The following is a 13,797-nucleotide window of genomic DNA, read 5'->3' as shown; positions in this document are numbered from 1 at the left end:
TCAATTTAAATATGTTTTATTTTATTCTATCTAGACTAAGACACATTGCATGCGTCCTTGAGGGCCTTATGACATAATCTAATGAATTACTCAACACAAGAGAAAAGAAAATAAGAAAATAAACAGAAATTTATGGCACTAGAAGTCCTAAATATATGTCATACAAAAGACGTTTATCATGATTTCATACACAGCGTATCACATATCTACCATGCATATAGTCAAACGAGTAGCTGGTTAACCTTTGAATGTTGGACAGAAGTCAGTGTTTGCGATGAGCAATATGGTTTCATGCCAAGGAAGAGTACCACAGATGCATTATTTGCTTTGATGGAAAAGTACAGAGAAGGTCTGAAGGAGCTACATTGTGTCTTTGTAGATCAGTGGTGTCAAACCTATTTTTGCCGTGGGCCACATCCTAGTTCCACTGAGGGCTGCTATGACTGTGAACATACTGTATATAAATGTATGATTGTCTCATATTGTCACATATACTGGTACACAACAAACTGATGGATAACTAGTTTTGAAATCAGAACCCAGTGAAAAACAAAAGTTCAACTAATATTCAATGTATTTTAAAAGGTTGCTTGGTAAGAAAAATGCGAGCAATATCTCAGTGTTATTAAAAGTGAAGACAATTTGCAATTTTGGTATTTTAGCAAAAAATATTGTTGACACATGATTTGCTTTTGCGGGCCACATAAAAGGTGGCGGGGCAGATCTGGCCCCCGGGCCTTCAGTTTGACACCTGTGTCGTAGATCTAGAGAAAGCGTATAACAGAGTACCCAGAGAGGAACTGTGGTACTGCAAGCGGACGTCTGGAGTGGCAGAGAAGTATTTTAGAATAATACAGGACAGCAGAACAGTGGCAAGGTGTGCTGTAGGTGTGACAGAGTAGTTTAAGGTGGAAGTGGGACTGCATCAGGGATCAGCTCTGAGCCCCTTCCTGTTTGCAGTGGATGTTGGTTAGGCTGACAGATGAGGTTAGACTGGAATCCCCGTGGATCATGATGTTCACAGATGACATTGTGATCTGCAGTGAAAGCAGGGAGCAGGTGGAGGAACAGTTAGAAAGGTGGAGGCATGTACTTGAAAGGAGAGGAATGAAGATTAGCCAAAGTAAAACAGAATATATGTGCATGAATGAGAGGGGTGGAGGGAGAAGAGTGAGGCCTACAGGGAGAAGAGATAGCAAGGGTGGAGGACTTTAAATACTTGGGGTTAACAGTCCAGAGCAATGGTGAGTGTGGTCAGGAAGTGAAGAAATGGGTCCAAGCAGGTTGGAGCGGGTGGAGGAAGGTATCAGGTGTGTTATGTGACATAAGAGTCTCTGCTAGGATGAAGGGCAAAGTTTATAAAACAGTGGTGAGGCCAGCCATGATGTACGGATTAGAGACAGTGGCACGGAAGAGACAACAGGAAGCAGAGGTGGAGGTGGTGGAAATGAAGATGTTGAGGTTCTCTCATGAAGGGACCAGGTTGGATAGGAATAGAAATGAGTTCAGCAGAGGGATAGACAAGATTAGATGTTTTGGGGACAAACTTAGAGAGGACACACTATGATGGTTTGGACATGTTTAAAGAGAGAAAGTGATTATATTGGTAGAAGGATGATGAGGATGGAGCTGCCAGGGAAAAGATCTTGAGGAAGACCAAAGACAAGGTTGATGGATGTCGTGAGGGAAGACATGAGGACAGTTGGTGTTCGAGAGGAGGATGCAGGAGATAGGCTTCCATGGAAAAGGATGACACGCTGTGGTGACCCCTAACGGGACAACCCAAAAGGAAAAGAAGATATTTATGTTGCTGAATATCAGAAGTTCATGTGCATGTCTGAGGTCAGAGAAGTATATTTATATATATGTGTGTGTGGTTGGGGGGGGGGGGGGTTCATCTATATCAGTGCCATGCCACTCCATCCCCATCTTTGCAGTTGACAGCCAATCACCTTCCTGCCTTTCTGCTGCTCTTACCTGCGTCACACTGCATGTGTTGCCTTGGCAACCTCCAATGCAACCCCCCCCCCCCCCACACACACAGACTTATCCTCCAGCCCTCTTCCAGTATGAGCATGAAGGCGATACTTGTGGTTGCTGATGCAGGCAGGCTGCGCACGTCATCACTTCCCTCAGGATGAAGGCCTATTTTTATCAATGAGCACAATATACCAAGATGCACAACATATTTATGCATCTAATCCCTGTCATCTTGCATAATGTTTCCGTCCATATTCTACAACCCCTTGTTTATTCATGTATTCATCCTTGACACATCCTCTTCTCCCTGGAGCGGAGGGGACAGTTGTGATGGTTGAACAAGCCTTTTTATGTTAGATTGAATTGTGTTTCCTTCATTTTATATATATATTTTTTCCCCTCGTGGGATGTATGCGATTTTGGCATGTCCCACATACTGCTCTGCTAACTATAATGTGTAATGTATAGTGGTTAAATGATCCTAAAGCAACAATTTTTACATGGTTTTATTGTCCACAAATTATTTGATAAAAGGAAAACTGTCATTCATGTATATTCTATTTTCATAATCATTGTAAAAATATTGTGTGTGTCCTTGAAATTTCTGTCCAATTATGGGACTGCCCGTCTGACAAAAGTCTTTCTTCAGTGGAGGCTGCAACAATGGATCATTGCAGAGTAAATATTTACACTTATGTCTTGTAATTCTCACCATATTATATGAATACAGTAGTTGGATGTCAAGGTTAATGTGTCCACTCTGTCATAGGGAAATATCAATTGAGATAAAAATCTTCAAAACTCGAAATAGGTCATCCTAGGACACAGTCAGCTTGCTAACTGAATCATGTTGTTTGGTGACGGTCCACCATGTACCCATTAAAATGCTAACATTAGCCAAACGTGTCCACCCTGTCAGCAAAGTCACATATTTTACTGTTTGCGTGTACATTGTCTGCTTGCGCTTAATTTTATAAATACGGTGGGAGCTTGACAAATATGCATTTGTAACAGCAAGACAATTTGCAATTTTGGTTCAGATTGTAGCAAGAACCATCAAGTGGCATGGAAAATGACCTGGCGGGCCGGATCTGGCCTTCAGTTTGACAGCTTTGGCATCAAGAATACTGCAGATACATAAATAATACAGATTCATAATTATGTAATACCTTGTGCTATAACTCACTCAAATCCAAAGCAGAGTGAGACCTCTGCCCTCACCCATTATCTCTGGATATACTCATAATCAAACAACAGACGTGGTGCCCTGCTACTGCGCATGCGCTGCTGTGACATAACAGAAGCGGGGAGCATAGAAAGGCTCGAGGCGGCGTTGGCGCGCCAGCATTGCTCGGAACCAGCTTCCGCTTGCGGAAGTGACCGTCAGGACACAGTTCGCCCCGACGCTCGTCTGGCAGGTCATGGCCACGGCACAGCGATAAAGGTGTGTCAAAGGAAAGAAAAAGACTCCAACGAATGATGAAGAAGGATATTAACTTGAGTCTGACCGACACAGACATGAAACCGCACCTTCGCGACGTTGACGGCATCCTTGGCTCTTCGGACTTGGGGCTCCTCAAACTGTCCTCGCCGGACCTGGAGCGGCTTATCATCCAGTCCAACGGGACGCCGACCAGCTCCCACTTCCTGTACCCGAAGCCCGTAACGGACGAGCAGGAGTTCGCCGAGGGCTTCGTGAAGGCGTTGGAGGACCTGCACAAGCAGAACCAGGAGCCGACGAACGAGACTTTGGACCTGGGCGCCAGTATCAACATCGGCCCGGTTACGACGCAGCTGGAGCTGCCCGTGTATACCAACCTGAACAGCTACGGCAGCGGGCCTTTGGGGACCACCGTCAACTACTCAACGGACACGGTGCCTTTCCCAGCCCCGCCTCACCATTTGGGCGCAGCGCCGTCGGCGGAGCCCCCGGAGCTCTCCAGCCGAGTGCAGCCGCCCAAGGAGGAACCTCAGACGGTGCCGGACGTGCAGAGCTTCGGGGAGAGCCCGCCGCTGTCTCCCGTCGACATGGACTCACAAGAGCGTATCAAGGCCGACAGAAAGAGGCTCCGGAACCGGATCGCCGCTTCCAAGTGTCGCAGGCGCAAGCTGGAGCGGATCTCCAGGCTGGAGGACAAGGTGACGACGCTGAAGAACCAAAACACCGACTTGGCTTCTACGGCCAATGTCCTCAGAGAGCAAGTGGCTCAGCTCAAGGAGAAAGTCCTCAACCACGTCAACAGCGGCTGTCAGCTACTACCACGGGAGGTTCAGGTGCACTAGAGCAACCTTTCAAATCTCACGACACACCGCACAACAAAAAGATCACTACAAGTATTGAAACTGAACAAATGATAATTGATCATAACTATTATTATTATGTCATTTGAATTCAAACAAATTACTTGTACCTACTGCCAATATGGATTTAAAATGCTAACTTGGTACCTCCAAGTGTTCAGAGAAAAAAACAAGGCAGAGGTTTTATTCCTAAAAAGTACACATATGTAAGCCACTGTATACACTTTGAACATTAAGACAAGCAACAACAGGTCGACATGCAGGTAAAATGTAGTACCTTCTCTTATCTAGTGCAGTGATTCTCAAAGTGTGGTACAAGTACCACTGGTGGTACGCAAGGTCTCTCTAGCGGTACCGAAAATTCTTCCCAAGTACAGTTCACTCATGTTTAGCTTTTTAGTACAATAATTTGCATTTCGTCTTTAAGAGCTGGTTTTTTTTAAGCATTTATTTTGGTACAGTTATAATTTAACTTATGTGCAATACATGGTAGTTTTCATCATTAAACTACAGTTTTCTTAGTTTCCTATATAAACAAAGTGTGATGTTCAAACTGCATAATGCTACAGTGATTTGCAATAGGCTTTACACGATCAGGATTTTTGGGACCGATCACCCATCAGCGAGTTTAAAAAAACAATTACCGATCACCGATCCGATCACAAGATGGAGCAATGTGTCTATTTAAATGACTTGTTCATTTACTGTATATACTTGTGTACTGTATACTGAGTGTCTTCAAAAGTGTTCTCTATTCAGGTCATGTATTCTAATCAGTCAGATCAAACCAACATTACAAAATGAACGAAATAATGGGTGCTAACTTACTGTAATTCTATTACTTTACACACACCGAAACTTTACTGCATAATTCGACATAACGCCGGCATGTTTACGTACAACCGTTAGTGCTAGCACTAGCTTGCTAGGTTACATAACTTTTGTGGCCTGCTTGCGAGCGGTATCGTATTAAAAGTCAGTGAACATACCTCAAGAAATCCTTGAATGAAAGTCCTGTCCCGAGCACCGGTGACCACCGGCACACGTTTTTCCCAATTTTGTTCCTATAATACACACGATGCGATCTATTGTTGTTGTCGTCACCATGGTAACGAGTGTATCCAGTCGCATTTGAGTTGACAAGATAAAGCCCAGTGATCGTAAAGACGGGATGCGGTGGTATCAGAATACAAGATTTTATTGCAGAAGTCTGACACACAAATCTGAAATTTGACTTGTAGTCTGGTCTGGGCATTATGTGTTGTCTCTCCCACACTGCCGATATGTTTTAAAAAAATTTTTAAAATAACTTTATTGGTTGTCAGATATTTACAGAACTACGTCAAAAGACATGCAACAAGGCTAAAAATAAACTAGCTTTTGGATTCAAATATACTGTACACGATGGCGACATGGAGTAAATGTGTTTTGGGGAGCGATTGGCTCTGCGAATTATGACATTAAAGCCGATCAGCATAAAATGATAATTATCAGCCGATCAGATCGGTGTAAAGTCTACTTTGCAATAGTCTTACATGTAAATTTATAAAACTGCCTTGTTTTGATGAGCACTTAGGCCAACTGCACTGCTGTATTTTAATGTTGGTCATGATGGTGGTGCTTGGAGAGCTATGTTTTTTTTTTTTTTTAGGTGGTACTTGGTGTCAAAGGCTTGAGAACCACTGATTAGTAGAAGAGCATTGAAGTGTTTTGCCTGTCTATATATCTCTCGCATAGATGGTTCAACAAAAATACGTTGTAAGTGAACAGTTATTTTTTACGGAAGCGTATTGCATTCACTTGGATTCAAAAAAACAAAAAACAAAAAAAAATAATAAAACATTTCTGAGTAATTTTTTTGAAGGCTTTGTTTTTGTTTTTTTGAGTATTTTTCTGTTTTTCTGAGTATTTTTTTCTGTTTTTCTGACTAATTATTTTTCTGTTTTTCTGTCAAATTCCCCCCGCCCTGTTTCATGACTCCCCCCCCCTGTTTTTCTGAGTAATTTCTTTCCTGTTTTTCTTAGTAATCCCCCCTGTTTTTCTGACTATTTTTCTTCTGTTTTTCGGACTATTTTTTTTCCACCTTTTTTTTCCTGAGTTATCGGGACACATCGAACTCACGCGAGAACCTGCAAACTGCAAGTGACTCCTTGCTAGTAAGCAACATGACCGGCTTATTTAGTTTGATCAAGTTTAATTTGATATGGGTTTAAGACACAGGGAGATAGTCCTTTCGGATTTACATAGATGGTATTGTCATTGGAAAAAAAATTGTCAGAAAAACAGTGGGGTGGAATTAGACAGAAAAACTGAGAAAAATAGTCAGAAAAACAAAAAAAATATTCAAAAAAACAAAACCCTCAAAAAAATTACTCAGAAAAACAGGAGTTTTTGTTTTTTCCAAGTGAATGCAATACGCTTCCATAATTTTTGGACCTATTAAGGGAAATTGGATAATTCCCTTCCTCCGTGTCACTGCACAAGACAAGCCTGAAAAGCCCCTTGGTCCAGAAACATTCAGCAGTGTACAGTCTGTGTTGTGCAATGTTTTCACTGGACTTCATGTATCACAAGGCAGCTTTATTAATGAATTTGGGTTTTTTAAAAAAGGCGCTTATCATATATGGTCAAACGTCAAACAAAAGGTGCTTTTGTGTGTTTTTTTCAATATATAAGTTGTGTACTGTGCACTTGAGACATTGGCTCTGAGGACAATACATCCATTCACATTTGCAGGATTTACAGTCAAATATGTACTCTTCATGATCACATTAGGTGCACCTGTACAATACATGGAAAATACATCAGGCTGCACATGCAGCCACGCTCAGTTATCATTGTACTTACTACTACGTGATACAAATATTTACTGTAATTATTACTCTTACTGCGTTAGCCTATGACTTAAGTCCTAATGAAGGACCCCCTGGGCAGGAACTTTATCTTTGCAAATAATATTACTCTAAAGGTATTGATTTAACAATACGTTTATTATCGTGAATGTGGTGTACAGTGGTCTAGAAATGCACTGTATCATACTGAGATTTATTCATTTGACCCTCCACCCAGTATGTTGCACTGCACACCATTGTGTATTGGATCACATTACATTGTCCAGGTGCACATGTTGAAGTGTGTCTGTTTGCATGTTGTTGACAAACTCGAATGTAGCCAACAGCTGAGTGTCACATTGTGCAATTAATTAGGTGTGTCTGGCATGTCATGCAGTCCTCAAGTTTTCTATTTCAGCGCAGCGTTTGGGATGACATCCAGAGCCCACAGTTAATAGTCTTGTGAAATAAATTATGCTCTATTAAATGCTGTTTGTATTTATTTTGTAAACATGTTTACATAGCCATGAATGCACTGTGAGATTTTTTTTTTAATGAAATAATTTGAATTGTGCTTTTTTTGCCTCATCTCCAGGCACATTTCCAAATTTGTGCTATATTTTGCAACATCTATTTTTAGTGGATATTTGAAAAGAACTTATGGTTATTCTTTTCATTTTAACTCATTTTCAAAGTTTTGTATTTATTTATTTATTTTTTTACTTTTTATCACACTGTATATGATTGTCTATTTGTATCCATTTATATTGAATTGCAACTGTGTTTATTTCATTTTCTCTTCAAATGAGCTTGCGTTGATAAAATCCGGCCGCTGACGTCACAAGATGGTGGTCTCTGCCTCCATCTGTTGGATGGCAAAAGTACATTTTCTATTCCTCGGGAGCATGAAGTCAATTACTGAATGTAATAAGAGCCGTTCATCTATTTTCTGTAGCGCTGCCTTGTCCTCATTCGTGTCGTGTGTGAGCTGGAGCTTATCCCAGATGGCTTTGGAGCGAAGCGGGGTGCACTCTGGACTGGTCACCAGCCATTCGCAGGGCACATGTTTAAGACAAACGACACTTACATTAACAGCTATGGACAATTTAGATTCTTTAATTAACCTAAGCGGCACGGTGGCCGACTGGTTAGAGCGTCAGCCTCACAGTTCTGAGGTGCGGCGTTCAATCCCCGTCCCCGCCTGTGTGGAGTTTGCATGTTCTCCCCGTGCCTGCGTGGGTTTCCTCCCACAGCCCAAAAACATGCATTAATTGGAGACTCTAAATTGCCCGTAGGCATGACTGTGAGTGCGAATGGTTGTTTGTTTCGATGTGCCCTGCGATTGGCTGGCAACCAGTTCAGGGTGTACCCCGCCTCCTGCTCCAGCACGCCCGCGACCCTAGTGAGGAGAAGCGGCTCAGAAAATGGATGGATGGATAATTAACCTAACATGGTTTTTGTAATGTGGGAGGAAGCGCAATTACGCCTTCCAGTCACTAGGTAGCACTGTGGCCAACAGTATGACGAAGACTAAATACAAAGATATATGTAAAAGTCCGATATAAACATCCAAACATATAAAATATATGAGCTTCAAAATAACACAAGGTACATAATACAAGTATAAGGCACAGTAGACACGTTGGCAATGGAAATTGCAACATGTTGTATGGAAATTGCAAATGGAACACGTGAACACAAGCCACAAATTCGCGTGACGCTGGGTCACGACAGCCAATCGGCGTCGACAGTACACTGCGTCACACACGGCGCCGAGCAGTTGTTGAGTGGACAATGGAAGATAAAATTATTGTCGCTGTTTGTGCGCACCCGGAGCTATATGATAGCTCTTGCTTCCACTACCGGGACCGTACACAGAAGGAGCAAGCCTGGAGAATGGTGAGCGAGAAAGTTGGCGTATCTGGTAAGTAGGTTTATGTTACTTGTTTACAGTTGGGACTATGAACCACGATACAAAAGCATTAGCCAAAGTTTTAGCACAACCAAACACCGCCCACTGGCGATGCCAGCACACTGATTGTCTACTTTTTAAATTGTTTTTTAAATTTTAATTATAATTTTTTTTAATTCCCCCCAAAACACCCCCCCACCCTCCCTCTTCTGTCAGAAGATATATGCCGCAGGAAATGGAAGGGCCTCAGGGACACATATTTGAGGGACAGGAAGAAGGAACAGGAGAAGAAGAGTGGCTCAGTAGCAGGGCCACTGAAGAGGTGGAAGTACTCTGCGGGCCTATCTTTTCTCGACCCCTTTGTGTCTCCGAGAGAGAATACGAGCAGCAGTAGTAACATCGGGCATGGGGTCGAGGAAGACCTGGCAGCAGAGGACAGTGATGCAGGAATGGCACAGGAAGCGGCTCCTCCCGAAGCGGCAGGGCCATCAGTTGACACGGGAGGTTGGTTACTCACTCTACCTCGCACTCTATTTGTTTAGAGCGCTCTCTCTCACTTTATTTCTATCTAGTTACAGATGAACCGGATCTGTCAGGTGAAGTTGAACAGGAGGCTCCAGCTGCCACCCCTGCAAAAAGACCACCTGTGGGTACGTACATCCAGTTGAAACCAGATGTTTACATACACTATATAAAAAAAAAAAGACAGTCACTTTTTTTTTTTAACTCACTGTCTGACATACAATCAAACACAACCTTTCCTGTTTTACGTCAATTAAGATTACCATAGGGCTGCCACAAACAATTATTTTGATAGTCGACTAGTCACTGATTATTTTTGCGATTGGTCGACTAATCGGATCATATCGCAGGCCGAAACCTCTTATGTCCAAATTTGTTAATTCCATATTTTTTCAAGTGTTGAAAATGGCTTGCTCTCATTGACAATGCAATGTTAATGGCTCAACCTACATGCCTTTTATTTGGTTTCCTGAAAAGTGTTTTGGAGGGACAAGGATTCTTTCTGACGCCAGTGATATGTAAATTACCTCTATGCTCGTGCCCTGAAATTGTTATTTTGAAAAAAAAAACATTTGCCCCGTGAGCAGAGGTGGCGTGCTCATGAGTAGAAAAGTGTGGAGATGACGCCTCACTGCACACGTACCCGTTTCGAATGTTTGGTGTCACGTGCAAAAAAAGAAGTTTTAATAAGAAACTGTGTCGAACGAGTTCAGTGCGACGATCGAGCAGGAAAAGACAAAAAATGTGGACAAACTATCCCGCAATTATCCTTTGTAGTGCTCACCACAAAAGGGTGGACTTCCAGGGTAAGAGAAAGCCATATGATCAGGGCTCGAGACTGTGACCAAACTGGTCGCAGGTGCGATCATTTTTCTTGGTCGCAGGTGCGATCAAGTGCATGTTTTAATGCTCAACACAGTCTCATTATATAATTCATGGTGGTTGAAAATTTCCATATTTTTTACTGCTTCAGTCAATCTCTTCCACCTGCACGCTCTCACACGTCGACAGCTACGCAGAGCTACTTGACTGTTCGGGCACTATATTCCTGTGGAATGGGGGATTCAGACATGCCTCCTTGACAGTTACTCCTGATGATTTAACCAAAAGTTTGACAAAAGCTGTGGAGGGTAGTGCTACCAAATGTACAGGTACATCTCAATGAATTAGAATATGGTAGAAAAGTCTGTTTATTTCAGTAGTCATATGTTATATAGCTTCAATAAACATGGAAAAATACTATATATATATAGATAGATATATTATCTATCTATCTATCTCTATATCTATCTATCTATAGATATATAGATCTATCTATCTATCTATCTATCTATCTATCTATCTATCTCTCTCTCTCTCTCTTGCTCTCTCTCTCTCTATATATATATGAGTATGTATTCCATACTTTTCATTTTTGGTTAAATGTTTTTGGTCTGCTCTGATTTCAATATTTTAACAAACAAACTACAGACTGCTTTTTTTTAATCAATAAATATGGTGTTTCTATTTCATACAGGAAGGAGGAGAGGTAAAAAGAACGCTGCAGGGAACGTGAAGGAGAGGGAGATAGAGGAGCACTTACTTCATTTGTTGAGACAGCGTGCCAACTCTGCTCCAGCCCTCCCACCCTCAGAGGATGAGCTGTTCTTTAAAAGCCTGGTCCCTTCCCTGCAACGATTGCCAACCCACCAGAAGGAACATGTCAAATTTCAAATTCATAAATTAATTTATGACGCCACCACCGTAACGCTAAATTTTTAACAATTGGAATAAATGTGGCGGTACAGTGACCGACTGGTTAGCACGTCTACCTCACAGTTCTGAGGACCCGGGTTAAAATCCGACCTCGCCTGTGTGGAGTTTGCATGTTCTCCCCGTGCCTGCTTGGGTTTTCCCCAGGTACTTCTGTTTCCTCCCATATCCCAAAAGACATGCATGGTAGGTTAATGAAAGACTCTAAATTGCCCATAGGTGTGACTGTGAGTGCGAATGGTTGTTTACATCTGCACCGCGATTGGCTGGCGACCAGTTCAGGGTGTACCCTGCCTCTCACCTGAAGATAGCTGGGATAGGCTCCAGCACGACCGCGACCCGAGTGAGGATAAACGGTACGGAAAATGAATGAATTCATTAAAAGAATAAATGTCTGGGTGACAATCTTTGCTGGGATTGACAAGATTCATGGCTCCAACACGAGAGATGTCTGTTGAAACAAAGGAATTATAAAACTTCAAGAAGGTAAAATGTCACGAAACGTTGCAAACGTTGATGTTGGTTGTTCCTAGGAAGCATGGTGGAGGACTAGTTACACATCTGCCTCACAGTTCTGAGGACCGGGGTTCAAATCCCGGCCCCGCCTGTGTGGGGTTTGCATGTTCTCCCCGTGCCTGCGTGGGTTATCTCCGGGCACTTCGGTTTCCTCCCACATCCCAAAAACAAGCATGGTAGGTTAATTGAAGAAGAAACAACCATTCACACCTACGGGCAATTTGGCCCGTAGGTGTGAATGGTTGTTTGTTTACACGTGCCCTGCGATTGGCTGGCGACCAGTTGAGGGTGTACCCCGCCTCTCGCCCGAAGATAGCTGGGATAGGCTCCAGCACCCCCGTGACCCTAGTGAGGAAAATGGATAGGTGGTTGTTCCCAGTCTGTCGTGTTTAAAATGTGGACCAAGTACAAACTAAATGGCTAGGTTGCAAAAGAGAAGTGTCCTGGTAGACCAAGGAAGACCTCAAGATAGAAAACTTAAAGCAATATGTCTTGAAACTAGAAAATGCACAACAAAACAAATGAGGTACAAATGGACAGAAACTGGATTCGACGTCTGTGCCCGAACCGTAAAAAACTACCTAAACGAAAGCCATCAATAACACCTAAACAGAAAAAACAAGGCGACAGTGGGCTAAAGAAAATAAATTGTGGACTGTGGATGACTGGATGAAAGTGATGGCGATGAATCGCCAGTCTGCATTGGGCAAGGTGATGATGCTGGAACTTTTGCTTGGTGCTGTTCCAATGAGAATTATGAAGATGACTGCCTGAAGAAAACATGCACATTTCCACAGTCATTGATGATATGGGGCTGCATGTCAGGGAAAGGCACAAAGGAGATGGCAGTCATTACATCTTCAATAAACGCAGCTGTTTCCATTGAGATTTTCGATACTTTTCTGATTCCATCGATTGAAAGGATGTTTTGGGATGACATTTTTCAAGCTGATAATGCATTGTCGCATAGAGCAAGAACTGTAAAAACCATCCTTCAAGAAAGACATAATGTCAATATCATGGCCTGCAAATAGTCTGGATCTCAATCCAATTGAAAATCTGTGGTGGAAATGAAATAAAATGGTCAATGACAAAGCTCCAACCTGCAAAGTTGAGCTAGTAACCACAATCAGAGGAAGCTGGAGACAAATTGATGAAGAATACTGATTGTTACTGGTTAAGTCCATGCCTCAGAGACTGCGAGCTGTTTTAAAACCAAGAGGTGGTGGAACAAAGTACTAGTGGTGTAGTCTTGTAATTCTTTTTGTTTGTTTTTTTGTGATTTTTTTTCCCCCTCTACTTGCTCTAACAAAACTATTTTCTTGCTTTTTTTTATTTAAGCCAGAAGGGTGTTGTTTTGAACAAAAGTTTTTTTTTGTTTTTTTTTTTGTGTGGAGCATCTGTGATTTGCCAGTTTTTCCTTCAAAATTAAAATTTTTAATAATCATCCTCCAGGAGAGGTGATTCTGTAATTTTTTGCCAGAGATTGTAATTGTTTTTATTAAATCTATTTTTCTATTATTTTGTTGACAAGTGCTAATTTAGACAGTAAATCCACTTTATTTTACTACATTGTTTACTTTATTTTTTTATTTTTTAGATAAAATACAGTTAATACATTCATATTTATCTGCAGTGTACAAACAGTTGGGCTTGGTTATCTGTGTAGTTATGCTAAAAGTATAATACATTAAATCAAATGTGATGTGTCATGGATAAAAAAAAAAAATAGTCACAATGTTCACTATGATGTGCATATGAATTTATGATATTGTTTGGACAAACGAGTATAACAATTTTGGTGCTGATAAAGTAATATTGCAGAAATTTTACTAAAAAATGTGTGGATGGCTCTTAAAAGCTTTAACAGTGTCTTGCCATGGGAAAGTTCCCTTAGCTGAGCCGAGAAGGCCTCCCAAACCCTAGCCTCTTTTGTTGAGCTGTTGGTGGCAACTTTTCCCAGACGTGGCAGTGGTTGTACCT

At 41.9% G+C, this 13,797-nt stretch overlaps 2 protein-coding genes across 8 annotated transcripts; both read left to right on the top strand.

The window, feature by feature from the left end:
* Positions 1-3,267: 3,267 nt before the first annotated feature.
* LOC133480318 (transcription factor JunD-like) lies at positions 3,268-9,369 on the top strand. 2 transcript variants are annotated; one of them, XM_061778153.1, is made up of 2 exons: positions 3,268-4,254; positions 9,244-9,369. In XM_061778153.1, exons 1-2 carry the CDS (start codon positions 3,457-3,459, stop codon positions 9,286-9,288), a joined length of 843 nt encoding a protein of 280 aa, XP_061634137.1. In that variant the 5' UTR covers positions 3,268-3,456; the 3' UTR covers positions 9,289-9,369. The 2 variants fall into 2 exon arrangements, with proteins under 2 accessions (XP_061634137.1, XP_061634138.1); XM_061778154.1 differs by lacking the exon at positions 9,244-9,369 and having other exon boundaries at positions 3,268-7,599.
* LOC133480319 (transcription factor Adf-1-like) lies at positions 8,489-13,335 on the top strand. 6 transcript variants are annotated; one of them, XR_009789234.1, is made up of 5 exons: positions 8,489-9,036; positions 9,241-9,528; positions 9,597-9,674; positions 10,520-10,697; positions 11,063-11,199. XR_009789234.1 is itself a non-coding variant. In XM_061778156.1 (4 exons), the coding sequence occupies exons 1-4, from the start codon at positions 8,907-8,909 to the stop codon at positions 11,305-11,307; spliced, it is 735 nt and encodes a 244-aa protein (XP_061634140.1). In that variant the 5' UTR covers positions 8,491-8,906; the 3' UTR covers positions 11,308-13,335. The 6 variants fall into 6 exon arrangements, 4 of the variants coding, with proteins under 4 accessions (XP_061634140.1, XP_061634139.1, XP_061634141.1 ...); XR_009789233.1 differs by lacking the exon at positions 10,520-10,697 and adding an exon at positions 12,047-13,335 and having other exon boundaries at positions 8,502-9,036; positions 11,063-11,994; XM_061778156.1 differs by lacking the exon at positions 10,520-10,697 and having other exon boundaries at positions 8,491-9,036; positions 9,603-9,674; positions 11,063-13,335.
* The last annotated feature ends 462 nt before the right edge of the window (positions 13,336-13,797 follow it).

This window comes from Phyllopteryx taeniolatus, chromosome 7 (genome assembly GCF_024500385.1).
Source record: "Phyllopteryx taeniolatus isolate TA_2022b chromosome 7, UOR_Ptae_1.2, whole genome shotgun sequence".
Taxonomy (NCBI): Eukaryota; Metazoa; Chordata; class Actinopteri; order Syngnathiformes; family Syngnathidae; genus Phyllopteryx; species Phyllopteryx taeniolatus.
This window is presented reverse-complemented; position numbering and strand designations above follow the sequence as displayed.

Bases quoted from the DNA above. Each gene is read 5' to 3' on its own strand.
- LOC133480318 (XM_061778153.1), top strand. From the start codon at position 3,457: ATGATGAAGAAGGATATTAACTTGAGTCTGACCGACACAGACATGAAA. The intron at 4,255-9,243 runs GTGCACTAGAGC...TTCTGTCAGAAG, and splicing joins TACTACCACGGGAGGTTCAG to ATATATGCCGCAGGAAATGG.
- LOC133480319 (XM_061778155.1), top strand. From the start codon at position 8,907: ATGGAAGATAAAATTATTGTCGCTGTTTGTGCGCACCCGGAGCTATAT. The intron at 9,037-9,240 runs GTAAGTAGGTTT...CTCTTCTGTCAG, and splicing joins CGAGAAAGTTGGCGTATCTG to AAGATATATGCCGCAGGAAA. The intron at 9,529-9,596 runs GTTGGTTACTCA...ATTTCTATCTAG, and splicing joins GCCATCAGTTGACACGGGAG to TTACAGATGAACCGGATCTG.